We start from the raw sequence: 14822 nt of genomic DNA on the forward strand, positions 1-14822 counted from the left end.
TATTCTCCAGCTCAAGACTAGATTCACCTCTGTCATTTCTATCAGTTATTTGTGAAGCCTCTTCCTAACGATCTCCAAAGCCGAGCTTTCCACAAGCTCTCCAGGCAGCTTATCCCAGTGGTTCGTTATTCCTTACAATGACTGCGGTGAGGAGGTGTGAGAAGTAATTCTTTTTAAGGGCTGCTGAGCAACATCAAGTTGGAGAAGCTAGGCCTGAGACCATCAGAACAAGAAATAAGAATATAGATGAATGTGCCATAGATTTTCATGACTGTATAAATCTATAGAACACTACAAGAGCAAAACTAAGTCATGCTGAGTGATATACTTAGTACCGTATTTTTTCTTAGGTTAAATATGTATTTCCCGTAGAACAAACAGACTTTACTGAAGAATTAAAAAAACCCAACCCGGGCCACAAAGAAAGATCATCCCACATATAACTAATCCTCTCTTTCTTTTAAGACTTGAAAGAAGTGATTCATGTGCTTAGGGACATGGTTTAGTGGTGGACTCGACAGTGCTAGGTTAACGGTCGGGCTTGATGACCTCAAAGGTCTTTTCCAATGTAAACAATTTTATGACTCTAACAGTTTTGGGGGAATGGCATAGAACAGCTCAGTTCAGGGACCCCATGGTAAAGGTGAAGAAATCTGGAAATACAGATCAGAAGTTTGTGAGCCCTGATCTGATCCCACTTCTGCTGCTGGGTTTCTACGTTGGTTGTGAGCAGGTCACCAGTTCCATCGGTCTTTGTTTCTCCATGTGGAAAATGGAAGTGATAGTACTGGAGTATTACAGTTAGTGTGAAAATCATCTCCCTTAACCTCAGCTGCCTAAAAGTTCCACCTCGCTGTAAGTTTCCTGTGTTCCTGGTGGCAGACAGAGATACCTCCAGACAGAGGTTCAATTTACGTGTGTATACAGTTAGAGTAGATTAAATTAGTCTAAGACAGATGAATCATCCAGCTATACCAGCTACACACTGGACTGAAGATAGAAGTGCCATAGTATGATATAAGGAAGGAAACGTGAAAGACTCTCAATTTCTCTGCGTGATTTTGAGGCAGCAGTTGACATAATGTAAAAGTGAAGGTGAAAAGAGACAAGACCGTGCAATAGCCACCACCTAATTTATGTTGAAGGTGGTCACACAGAAAACATTGAAGTCCAAGTGAAATGTGAGAAGAAATTAAGGAAGCAAAATCAAGGAAGATAAATGGGATATTATCTAAAGGGAAGGTGTTCACAAAGATGAATTGTTGTCTAACAAAGAGTGATGTTAGCCTTTTAGCTGTAAATATAAATGCAGTAGCAATACAGATAGAAGGTGATGCACTTGAATAAAAGAATGCAAAATGTAATCAAAGCTAAAGAAGAAGTATCTGCACAGTGTAAGACATCAGAAAAGAAACTCAGGTTTGAGGGGTGTTGGGGAAGATTTCAGAATGGGGTTGAGAGGGTGGAAAGGCATAGATAAAGCGAGCAAGGTAGTGAAAGAGAGGAAGGATGCAGAGGAGTTGAAGGTAAATAACAAAGCTGAGTGGGTTTGCTTCGCTTCAAATGTGTATCAGAACAAAGAGTTTGAGGGGGAGACAACAGCTCTTCTAAAAGACAGCGAGGAGAATTTAATGTGCAATAGAGAGTGATAAAATGGAGAGAAATCCATGCTTCCCTTTGAAGAGGCTAGGGAGAAGGAAGGGAGGACGCCTAAGGACGGGGCATGTCGTTCGTCAGACATTTTGTAAAACCATTGGGAAATGATCAGTGGCGTCACTGGCAAAGCCTTGAGCCAGACCCTGCCGATGGGTGACATTGAGCAACTTCCCTCAGTAAAGGCAATGGCAGGATCCAGAGCAGAGAATTGGTGGCAGAGCTGAGAATAGCAGGAGAGTGGTTCCCTCTGGGCAGATCACGAGGACGGGTTGTGCTCAGTGGGTACAAACTCTGCAAATGCCCGAGTGGGGGACGGGGGGTGGGGGGTGTGTGGAAAACGATTACACCCTTAGCTGCTTTGTTGTACTAGAATTGTAACTGCTGGTGAAACCCAGAGTATGCACCGATTGCTCCTACCAGTTTATTTGGTAAAAGGCTGCAGATGGCAGTTAACATTATTTATTTAACCGCAGTTGCCATTTCATCACTCCTGGAACAAGATATCCCATGCCTTTTTCGGGAGTGAATTGAAAAGTCAGGTTTTGATCTAACTTTTGCAACTGCTTCAGAGACTTTTGTTACAATGTGGGTTTGTAAGCTCCTGCAATAAGTAGCATTGCTCAGTGAATCACGGCAGATTAGATCTTGTCTTTATGGCCTTCTGGGTAATAGTACACTTACAGGACTGTTTTACTCGGCTCACTGCTTTCCCAGGGCTGTATTAACATCATGCCTCTCTATGAAAACCTAGATCTTGCTGCCAGCCCCAACATCTGCTGTTCTTACATTTGCAAACCAAAACTGCAGATGAGGCTAATCTGTTCACAGAGAGGAGATGCGAGAGCGCTCTAAGCTCTCCCATGCTTTAAACCCTGGCTTTTCAGGAAGGGTTCCCTTCAATCTGCAACACTGGTATGTTTGGGGGATTTTTTTTTTTTTTTTTTTTTGGAGAAAAGGAAAAGCTGAGTTGTGCATTTAGGGTCTGTATGACCACAGAAATCCACTGTTGGTGATGGAAAGATGCACTGTAGTTGCACAGATTTGCCATGCTGGAGGAAGCTGCCCTAGTCGAATTTTTTAATATATTGGCAGAGTCCATAAGCTTTGTTCCTGTGCTTTGGGTATAAAGTTGTAAACACAAGGACACTTGTGGAGATGCAAGATTTTTCTTTAGGGGGCAAGGGTAGCTAGTGTATCCGTTTGTGTGCTGAAGCGAAACGATTTAAATTTGCTTTAGGGCCTAGATATTGAGGCCTTCAAAGTGCATCAGCAAGCGGTTGTTAGGGGAGGGATGTTGAGCTTTTGTGGGTTGAGCTGAACCCATCACATAGAAGAGAAAACATCCAGAAGCTCTACAGGACCTTTGGTTCTTTTCTCCCCATCTTGTTCAGATTTAGAGCCCTATAAGAGAGTAAAAACTCTCAGATGAGAGCTCAGGACGTAAAGACATAGGATTGTGTGTTGCTTTGACTTACAGGAGACCGCTTGCTTTCCCTTTCTTTTCTCCCTTTACTGAGCATAATATTAGAGGAGGTCGTCAGCGCTCACAGCAGTGCTCGTACCCGGGCTACTTCAGACGCATCCTCCCATCTGCAGTGGAGCATCTTCCCACTTAGGCACCATGATTTTAAAGTCTTGTGATGGTCCATTAAAAACTACTGAGTTGATGACAAAAGACATTAGAGAAATTTGCTTCATTTCCTTCGTGCTCTGACTACCATATGCTTTGGGTTGGAAGACTGTGAGTTAATCAGAGAATTTTGTGGTGGAAAAGATGAATAACAGAGCAAGCTTGACGGAGGTCTCAGGTGGAGTGCACTTCTTGGCCATGGACAGGGAGAATGCATAAAATTAAAAAAACCTTACATGTCGGTATTGAATTTAGAATAGAATTCTTTTGTCTTCCAAGCATTTTTATTCATGGTTTCTTCTGTGGTGCCTAAGCTCTCACTGGCCTGTGCAGTGTCCGTGGTATGTGATCCCACCAGGGTGGGATATATCACACCCACTTCTCAAGGCGCAGTCCAGGACTAGTGAGGAGAGAAAGGGGAGGACAGCGTGCCTGGGGAGGGCAAATCATCCTTTGGTACCAGAACTGGGTTGAATAATTTCAAAAGATGTCGACGTTTCTCCATTGACTCTGTGGGGAACCTTGACAGCCAGTTTAGACGAGCTGCGTAATATTTAGATGGCGAAAGTTGTGTGAGATTAATCCGGTGCTGGTGTCAAAATGAGATGTGGAAAAATTGCAATGATATTTCAAATGATCACTAATGGGAATTTTGACAGAAGTTTGAAATGATAACATTTTTGTGATAAATTGGGAGCACAATGCTTTTCAGTGAAATTCTTGTCATTTTTTTAAATCTGTTTTAAGACCAATTTTCAGTCAAAGTACTCTTCATACAAATTTAGAGTTCTTGCATACAGACTGTAGTAAACAGGGAGAAATAAAATCATTTATACATTTGTTAAAGTATATTTCCATTTTTTACAGTCCTAAATGTTACAGGCATGCATTTTTTCTTCTCTTTCTTCCTCCATTTTTAAAGTTCCTTATAATCCATTTGTAACACACGGTGATACGATGTCTGATAAATTCACAGAAGAGTTGAGCAACGCTTTCACTTCAGTGTGCCAAATACGTAGTCGTCTTGGCTAGTGTAGTCCAGCGGAAAGGGTGCAGAATCAGGAATAGATTCTGACCATTAGGAGAAGATACAGTGAAGACATTTGCTGTTCTTTATAAAGTGCTTTAAAGTCTATAGATGAAAAAAACTAAGTACAAGATCATTACTGTCAGTAGCATAATAAGTTGCAGTGGTTTTTGCCCCTCTCTCTCTTTTTTTTTTTTTTTTTTTTTTTTTTTTTTGAAAAAAAGCAGCAAGCCAAATAAATTCCAAAGTTTGGAGGGGGAAGGGATTTACAAAGTAAATAATTTCATGAGCTTGTATTCAGACTGTGCTCCTAAACTGATGAACAAGATTAAAGGCACCATTAAGACATCATTTTGTGTGCTTACCATATACAAAGATTTTATTTTTTTTCTGCTGCACTGTTCACACTCATAAGAGAAATAAATCTCTCACAGGAATTAATCTCATTTTTGTAAACTATGCAATGAAATATTGTGAATTCTCTCCTCCTGAAGCAAAGTTCAACTAAAAGTATTTTTCATTTGGTCCGTAAATATAATTGGACCTAAACCTGAATGTCTCCTTTTTTAAAAATATCATTAATTTACAATAGTGATTTCTTCATCCCTTACTGTTTTTCACAGACAGAATAACCATATTTGACTTAAAGAGAAAAAAACGATACTTTTTGCAGCTACAGAGCATCTTTTTTTTATCCATAATTGTCTTAAACGCATAGACCTCTTCTGCAGTTTCCTTCTCAAGTCTTTCACCTCTAGCTCCCTCAGGAGGTACTCATCCTGTCTTTTAAAGTTTTTAACGAGAGTGGCTCAAAGAGTTGAAACTTAATTTGGGGGCTTGGCTCTATTAAACGAAGAGAGGCAGGTTCTTCCGTGAGGGCTGTTCAGAGCACTTCAGCTCCACCCCGTGCATAGACAGCGTCTTTGTCCCGCTTAAAAAATCAACCTGAGATTCTTTTCACCTGCCGTTAAGGTCATTTTTGGTCTCATCACTTTTTAGTTCTATTGTTCAACAAGTTAAGATTTTCATAACGTTATTATATCGTGGCATCACAACAGGAGTTAGTAAATGTTCCTTTCCCAGCCATTAGCTCTAGGGTTGGTTTGGGGGTTTTTTTTGTTGTGTGGGATTCTGAACCAGCTCAGTTTCCTGCCTCGAATCGCAAGTGGGAAATTGTCTGTGGGAGATTTTGTGTATTTCATCTAGATGTCCGGTTTAATCGCTCTTTGTCTATCCTTGTGAATCGCTCTAAGTATAAATTCTTTTGATGTCTGTCTAAGCACATGATTTACTGCAACCCCTCGTGCAGTTGCCTTGAGCGCAGGTAATTGTCTGGAGTTGGGAGCAGCATCAGCACTATACCTGCTGCCACTGCGCCCAAAAAGATTGTATGTATTAATACGAACGTAACAGAGCTGATGGATTCGCCTGCAAAACTTGTTTTGAATGTTGATGTGGGATTTGCTAAATACAGCAATGGGGTGGTATTTTTGGGGTGTGAAAGTCTTACCCAAAGAAGGAAGAGGATGAGAATGATTGCCTTCCTTAAGCAAATGAGTATTTAATATACATCCAAATCTTGGGTTTCAGAAGTGCATGCACATCTGTCTTCACAATTATTGCCTGATTCTACATTTAATTAAGTTATGACTAAACCCATTTTGACTCTGTTACTGTAGAATCACACCTCGTATTTTTATGTTTCATTGCTGTGATTCATTTTAATTGAATGTAAATCATGCCTAGGCCCATATTTTGCAAAGCGCTTCTAAACATTAATGCTTTACTGACTGAGAGCTATGGTCTGCGTAGCTGGTAGAGAGGAAATAAACCTAATGGACTTGATATTACCCTTCTTTAAAAAATCCTTTAAAAGTGAGCCCAGCAGGGACCTCCGTACCCCAGTAGCCTTTGCTGAGCAACTGGCCCTTAGATTAGCAGTTCCACAATTAATTGCAGACCAGTGCTGGGACTGGCAGAGCAAATCAGCTCCAGAGCCCAGCTCGTGGAGTATCTCCTGTGACTGAGCCCAGCGCCAGCTGTTCCAGAGAAAGATCAAAATATTCCCTTGGTGGAAAATCAGGACATAATCTGCCCGCTGGGGTAGTTCCTTTCTGTGTCTGAACTGTGGAGCATCCTGGGAAGTGAAAAGATTGATACCTGTTATTTTCTTGCCTTATCTACAGTAACTTTGAATGTCCTCAAAACCATGAACATTTTATTTTCTTTTAACACTGCTTAGCACTTTGTCTTGATGCCGATTTGCAGCCCTGAGTTCCGTGGGTTGTATAAAGGACCATTGCTCTCATTTCCTTTAATAGTTCCTTTCGCTTTTCTGGGCTGCCCCATTTGTTATTTGCCGGATTTCATGTGCCATTTTACCCTCCGTAATCTTTTATACCTCTGTCGTGACCTATTTATTTTTATCCTGATCTTGACAGTTTTAGCTCTTGCCTCAGTTTCCATAGATCAGATGAAGCCAGGGAGGCTGTTACTTCCAAGCGGGAAGATGGCTTTTGTACCGCAGATACATCCTGCAAAGATCTGTCCCCAGACCCTCAAACCAAGCAACGTCGGTGGTCTGTCTGGAAGCTCTATCTGGGTTATGGTGACAGCAGTGAATTTAATGAATACAGATTATGAATGAACACTAACGTAAGGATCTAAACGTTACACCTTAAACACAAAAGAAAGGGCTCGTAGGAACAGGAATATCTGTGATATTCTGTCATTTTTTATTAGTGTGAGTATTCAATTACCCGCTTGCAGGTATCAGCAGATAAAATAAAACACTTAGAAAGTTGTCTTTATCGTTACTGTCACTTTTTTTCTTTCCTTCTTTCAGATGATCATTCAAGAGTGAGATTGCAGCTGCTGGATGGGGACCCTCACTCTGACTACATAAACGCCAATTACATAGACGTAAGGCTCCTGGACATTCCCGCTCTGACAAACGCTCCTGCTGACAAGTCTGCTCATGAATTTGGTGCATCTTGCATAGGGACAGACTGTTGATCTGATATGAGTGACAGCTGAAGATTATACAAACATCATGTTGTGACAGGGAGGAGGTTCTCGGTCTCCAGTTTATTCTCTCTGACCAATCTGGACAGATGGAGATTTCCTGTGTTTGACAGATCCACCGACATCAGTGGAATGTGGGCTAAATGACGTACACGGAAATCGGTATCGGCCCCTCGCAATAGCGTTAGTAGATATCTGAGACTTCGCAACTTCTTACAAAGTTGCAGTGCAGAAGGCGTGTAAATAGATTGACTCTTTTTTTTTTATTTTTATAAAATAACGTTCCAAAAGCAGCCTTCCTCGCACACGCAGAATGATCAAGTGAACGTGCGTTCCCTGTATGCAACTGCTAATTCTTAGGAACGTGACGACGTTCAGAAGATTTTTTTTGTTTTTCAGGGACGAAAAATACACCTAATAAAGTTACACAGCATTTTCATACTGAGGCAAATGCAAACCCGTCTTTCTTCTTTTTCAAACAAGGAGGTGCAGGCATTTAGTTTCAGAGTTGCCCGCAGGTTAGTTGCAGGACTTGTGTTTCTTTGAGGAAATAGTGAAGCTGCCCCGTTCCTGCTTTCTCTTTGGCATGATGAGATCTTATTATTCAGCCTGAGTGAGATACCATCACTTAAAATCTCTTAGGGCGACCTAGTTGCCAGTGTTCACTCATTTGATGACCAGTGTTAGTACACCGTTAGGGGCGCAGCAGCTGTTGTACCCGGAAAGTACAAAATACTTGTTGTTGTGCTTTGTCTGAACCGTCATCTCGCAGACCATCGCGTATTTTCTTTTTTTCCAGGGGTACCACCGGCCTCGCCATTACATCGCAACTCAAGGCAAGTTCATTCTTGTATGTCTAAATATTTGTAAAACCATTGCTGTTTTAAACTGTTGTAAGAGCTGTTTACAGGGTGACACCTTCTGTTTTGGGGAACATCTGAAAACTTTGGGCACAAAAGGGAAGGATATAGACCGCTCCAAGATCTTTAAGGCAGTCAAACACAAAACCTCAGCTGCAAGAATAAAAAAATGCTACAGACTTAGAGGTGGCAGTACAATCTATAATGTGTCCTTTGTGCATGAAGTATGAGATTAGAACTAAAAGGGACTTTACGGATCTTGGGTTTACCTTCTGGAGTGAAATTGCTTGAGGACAGCAGTATGAATAAGCCTGTGACTGATGAACTTTTGGTTACTGGGAACTTGTAGGAAATACATTTGAGCACCAACTTCTGTAAGTTAGTTGATGAGTTTCCTATGCCTTGGGGGGGGGGGGGGAGAGAAAAAAGAAAAAACAACACAATTCAGTGCTGAGGACTCTCCATGTTACATGACAAACCTCCCTACTCCTGTTTTTTTCAATAGGGTGCTGTTTTCCTGCATCACTGGCCAAACTCTTATGCCATGACTACTTCCTCTCCCATTATTTGTCCTCATTTTTGTACATTCCTTACCTGCGAATGCGATGTTCCTAGAAATGACTCTGGTCTTAAATTCTGCTTTATGACTTCATTGTTGGCTAGTCCCTGTTGAAAGAGTAAAAAAAAAAAAATTAGAATAAACCTGACATTTGAGGATGTACGGGTATAGGGAATGCAGCAAGGCAGAGAACATGGAGGATGGAGTATGGGCAGAGTGGGTGAAAGGAGTCCGTGGGAGGATTTGCTTTACAGTGTAGAAGAGAGGAAGTAAACAAGGTCAGAGGGAAGCTCTACTCTAATAAATCTCTTGTCAGTACTGGCTGTTTGGCTGCTGGACCCTGAAATTCTTCTCTCTGGGAGAACTTCAGAAAAAGGCTAATTTCTGCGTGTTTCCTTCCTCCTTTGTAATTAATAAATAATACAGTGTGAAATGGAGGAATTTTAGTGCTGCATCAGGTACAAATTTCAAGACAGCCTTAATTACAGAGTCACTATAGGGTGCATCCGTGTCCCATCACTTATACACGATTGCCTCCTGGAGCCATCCCCAGTGTTTACAATACAGCCGTCACCTGTGGTTCCAGGCTGCTAGAACCTTACATACCCCCTGCGAGGAAGTGTCTCATCTCTTCAAGAGCTCCAGGCTGTTCGTGTCTGTGACCCTGAATCACGGAGGGATGCTCTGAAAGGGAGATTAGGGTCCTGTGGGAACAGGGCAATGGCTGGAGAACAGCTGAAAAGAGTTGCTGGCATTCGATACGCTCTCTTAAGATGTCCTTTTGACTTTTCTTCTGCCCCAGGGCCGATGCAAGAGACGGTGAAGGATTTCTGGAGAATGATTTGGCAAGAAAACTCTGCCAGTGTTGTCATGGTCACCAACTTGGTGGAAGTGGGCAGGGTAAGGATACCACTTTCCCAACGTATAAAGCCAAACCAGCGCTGGGTATAACACGGCACTGCTGTTCAGGCAAGCTCAGCAAGTGAAATGCCTTTTCCTTACTGTAGTAAGGGAATGAATTAAGCCACTCGGTGCTTTTCTCTAAAATGGTAGATTTTGTAATACTTAGCTGCTTCCCTTCTAGACTAATAAGGATCGTGTTCCTGGTGTAAGTCTCGGCTTTAGCAGAGTTATACAAATTTATGCTAGCTGAGAAGCTGTCTCCTTTTTCAGTACAGAAGGAAAAATGTTGTAATTATTCTTTATCGGTATAATTTGAACACTACCCACAAAAATCCGGAGGGGCGAGAACGTGCGACTGGTGTTCAAACTATCATAAGAGCTCTTTAAATGACAGTTCAAAGCCTAGAGTTTCCAATCGCTTCAGAAGAACTGTTCCGTGGTGGTATGAGATTGTGCACAGCTGGGTCCTGGGGCCACCCAGCAGCGCTGGCCGCCTCCACAGCCACCGCTTGACTCTCTTGGACTTGGATGAACCAGAAGTCCCTGTGCCAGCACAAGGCAATTGCCAAAGCCCGCGACGGGAGCAAATGTGGATAATTCGAAAGGTGTAGGCTAGACTTCGGGGAATAAGAAAAAGGCATGTCTGAGGTGGCTTTCCCCAACATATTCTTCCCACTTCTGGTGGTCTTCGGTTTAGAGACATTCTCAGCCAGAAGCTGGAGCTCTTAAAAAATTTTGTCCTGATGTTTGTCACCTTCCATTGCTTTGGTATTAACAAAAATTTAAATGGCAGTTTACTCACAGCCATTAGTGATTCAGCTGCTTTGTATTTGATTTCCTTTAGATCTCATGGTTGAATGCCAGCTGGTTCTGTTCATTTATTGTTATTTATTCTATTTTACCTTCTACTGACACTTCAGTTTAAAATAAATGCCTCTGCGTAAAAAAACCCAACAAACCTACATTAATCATATTTAACATTTATAAAACCCCTTCCGATTATAACTGGAACATGAAACCTGCTTCGCAGTAGCTAATTGCTTCAGCTTTTAGGTGTTGTTCCACTCTCGCATGCTAGAGTGTTTAATAACTTGGTAGTCTTTGGTAGCCAAAATATCCCTTCTAGAGCTTCACAGCCTTGGCTTTAATTTCTACTATTAGTTTTGCACGTGGCTTCTAGAAGTGGCTAAGCTTGGGATATGTTTACGTGATCAGGAGATTTCTTTCTTGAGCCTTAGCTGAGGCCTGTCACAGCTGGTAAAATGTCAAATGTGTGTCCACATCCGATAAGGAAAGCTTAGAGTCAAACAAATTTAACGTATCAACAAGTATCTCACAGTCCCTATGAGCTGAAATTCTTTGGCTAAACAGAGAGAGTTCGGAATTACAGCAGCAATAGCAAGAGCACAGATTTTTCTCAAAGGGGATGATGGAGGTGCCTGCCAGGTATTCTGTAAACCTGATATATGTTCAGGGCATGTATGGAAATTCAAGGAAGATTGTCTTAAAGAAGAAGAGCTAAATGCATCTCTTGCATTTGTATTGAAAACAGAGGAAACTGGGAAAAAAAAAAAATCCTTCCTCTGGTTTCTATAAATGGTAAAGGAATTTTGATCTAATTTATACAGTTAATTATTTTGACCGCGTCTGTACATCAGACGAAAGCCCAATTTGTGTTGTCTTCAGCTTGAAAGTGGAGTAAAACGTAGGTCAGCTCTGACTCAACTGGAGCTAGTTCCTCTCAATATTTTCTCTTTTTCCCCCAGGTAAAGTGTGTTCGATACTGGCCAGATGACACAGAGCTCTACGGAGATATTAAAGTCACATTAATTGAGACAGAACCATTGGCAGAGTATGTCATACGCACATTTACTGTACAAAAGGTAAGGAGATCTTCAGTCAGCTGAAATTTTGATATAACACTTAATTTGTGTTCAGAAATGTGAACTCTGGAAAAAATACCCAGAGAGCTGTTACTATTTGGACAGGTTTCACTTCGGAAACCTAAATTTTTGACAGAGGTTCCAATTTTGGACAAATGATTTTACATGAACATCTTGATGTAGCCACAGAAGTGGAATCCACAGTGCATGAAGTTTAAATGCATCCAAAAGCCAGCAGATAGCTGATGGTATGCCAGGAATAATAACTGTCGTGTTTCACAGTGGCAAACTACAGATGAAAAAACAGTATCAGTTAAACTGGGTTTAACCAGGTTAGGGTTCCCTTTCAACAGAAATAAAAATATAATAAAGGCAAGAGTATAACAATTATCCCCAAATCGGCAGGATTTGGAAGATTTTTGTTACGTGTAATTAGAAATTGGAAGTCTAAGTGTCGGAGTATTCCAGGTCTGTCCAAATTACTCTCCAAATACTCAGTAAGTGGTTTTAAAGCTTTTCAAAAATTCCTGCTAAATGAACTTCAGCCACACTGGGAACATTGTTCCAGTTTTCTAATACATCAGCTCCTTATTTCATTTAATCACTGACAGACTTGGTAAGAAAACCTAATGGCAAAATCTGACAGGTTAGAGGACCTGCTGCTGGACTCCACATAGATTTTCTGTACGATAAAATGTCACGGCCAACTGACGCGTCTGTGTTATCCTTTGCAGGGTATATACAAGTCAAGTTACATGTACCAGTAATACCAGTAATACCTCATCAGCAATACCAGTTTCTGCCCTTTTTAGCACCAGCTGTAATCTCAAACTGAGACTTTTTTGGCAGGAGGTAGCAGGAAATCTACCGTTGCCTGTGCCATGCCCGCTCTCTAGGGGTTCATTCCCCAGGCTGTTGCTCCAACACCTCAAAAAGGGATTTAGGAGTGACTTCTTGGTGGTTTATGGCAATAACCCCAAAGGAGGCTGGATAAGCGCAGCCACGGTATGCTGGGGCTGAAGGCACCCTCTACAGTTCCTAATCAGCTGGGTTTGAGCTCTAAGACAGCGGGTTTGAATTGGGAGCTGGCATTCACCTTCACAGTCCTCAGCTACGTGTTTCCCATTTCATTTGTACCTCATTTGAAATCTCTCGGAGTGAAAAGCAACGCAGGACATGTTCCCGCAAATAATGACAGCTAAATGCTTGTTCAGCGTGAGGGAAGGGAGCGGTGATCAGAGTATGCTGATTGCGGTCTGATGGAAGAAAAATAGAGGCTGTGTTGTCTCCTCAGAAAGGCTACCATGAGATCCGAGAGATTCGGCAGTTCCACTTCACCAGCTGGCCGGACCACGGGGTTCCTTGCTACGCCACCGGCCTCCTTGGCTTCGTTCGTCAAGTGAAGTTTCTCAACCCCCCAGAAGCAGGACCCATCGTTGTGCACTGCAGGTATGTGAGCTCTTTGTCTGAGTCCTTCTGCCATCAGGTTCTTCAGCTTTTTTTTTTTCCCCCTATTTTCTTCTTGTCTGGCAATAACCAACCACATTTTGTTTGTTTAAGAGTATAATTTGTGTGCCTCATGAGGAAACAAAGTGGAATTTGGTTTTCTATTCTGAAGTGTCAGCGCTGGAGCTTAGCTGGCGTGAATTGGAGATGATATAAGGGGGTCAGAGAGGGCCATTCGAATGTAGAAGGCTCTCTGGTGGCCTGTACTCTCTTAGATGCTCATAGCAGAGCTGGGAAAATGGTAAATATCTGGGACAGCCATTCCAGTCGTTATCTACAACAAACCTCACGTGCAGAAGGGATGATGCCCACAAAAAGACGGGGCTACCAACGGGGAATTTCCAAGCAACTTTGCTTTTCTTTACCCACGTGCACTGCGGTTGAGCTTTGTACCAGCATCAGTAGTCTTACCTGAAACGTTGGTCTGTCTTGCTGGGTCTGGATGGCAGCCGGTCTGCGTCTTGGCCTCCTCAAAGCCCAGGAGCTGGAATGGGAACATCAGGCTGAAAGCCTGCCCCGTGCCTTCCAGCTAGTAAATAAAAGAGGAATGCCTGAGCCTGAGCAAACCTCGCTGCTTGGGTTACAGCGGTGAAAATTCAGACTGCTGGATGGCGTGCTTGCTAACTCCCCGGCTGCTGCTGTTCCTGGGGTGCGCTCGTCTGCGCTGTCTTCTTCCAACCGAGCTTAAAGCCCTACTGTGCGAGGCACTATGTGAATGTGTCCGAGAGTGTCCACGCCATGAAGAAGTAACGGTTCGAGGTGTGATCAGGCATGGTGCCGGTGCTGGGACAGCAGAGACACGCACAGACTGGCACTGGAGCCAGGAGCAGAAACCAGGGCTCCTTACTTTGACTCTCATCATTGCCGTCAGGTTTCTCTATCAATTTGCGGTACAAGAAAAATTTTGAGGAGGGCTTATGGTGGATTGGATTACTGGATTATATAATTTATGATAAGGATGGTACATTGTGAATCAGAATGAGATGACAAACCTCAAAGAACTTGCTGTATTTAGTGAGTGTTGGACGTGGTAAATGTCCTTTCCTCTGCTTTAAAGTGAAAACCACCGCAGTTAAGTAAACCCTCGTTATTATATGACTTCAAATGCAAAGACACTGCTACAAAACCAGAGTTTGGGTTTGTAGCAGCTACTTCTGCAGTGCTCGGGCTGCAGCTGAGGGCACGTGTTCTGTAAGGGGGATGTGGCTGGAGCACAGGGCTGGAAACCAGAGCTGGCCATCCCAGCATCTCAGCCCCGGTCAATCCACAGGCCATTACATCCAAGTGCCGTGCTCTGTCGTCAGGAAGAGAGAATACATCCCACAACCACTTTAAAAAGGAAAGCCAATTAAATCTTACCTTTTTTTAAACAGCTTTGCGTTTGAGGAGCGTGTTTTTATTTTGTTAGGGTTTTTTTTTAGCAAGCAATGAATCAGATGTATAATAAAATATAGCTAAGCCCGAGGAGCTGGCAGAAGGGAATTCATTCAGAGCTCAGGGCGTGAATTTGCTACCTTGGTGCCATGACATGGGTCTGGCCCTAGAAGGAGTCTGAACCTGATGCATTGTCACCAAGAAAGCAAGGAGAAATTTTTCATCCTTCACATTTTAATGAATAAATGCCATTTCCTCTCTGTTATTTATCTGCTTTTGAATTTTAATGACTTGCTTTAAGTGGTAATTACCAAATTCTCCCTACCGATGCCTGGCTGGATAATATCACTGTTCGATATTTATGAAGTGCCAGGATCCTCTAAATATAGAAATGTTATAA

The 14822-nt window shown here is 42.4% G+C and overlaps 1 protein-coding gene across 2 annotated transcripts in view; it reads left to right on the plus strand.

Annotated features, from left to right (window-relative positions):
* The window catches only part of PTPRT (protein tyrosine phosphatase receptor type T), a 280775-nt gene that overhangs the window by 242367 nt on the left and 23586 nt on the right, over positions 1-14822 (plus strand). For both annotated transcript variants that reach the window (XM_054845732.1, XM_054845733.1), the window contains 5 exons: positions 7159-7235; positions 8137-8173; positions 9559-9656; positions 11426-11542; positions 12837-12991. In XM_054845732.1, coding sequence (XP_054701707.1) covers positions 7159-7235; positions 8137-8173; positions 9559-9656; positions 11426-11542; positions 12837-12991 — 484 coding nt within the window. The remainder of the gene's footprint in view (positions 1-7158; positions 7236-8136; positions 8174-9558; positions 9657-11425; positions 11543-12836; positions 12992-14822) is intronic.

This window comes from Grus americana, chromosome 17 (assembly GCF_028858705.1).
Source record: "Grus americana isolate bGruAme1 chromosome 17, bGruAme1.mat, whole genome shotgun sequence".
NCBI lineage: Eukaryota > Metazoa > Chordata > Aves > Gruiformes > Gruidae > Grus > Grus americana.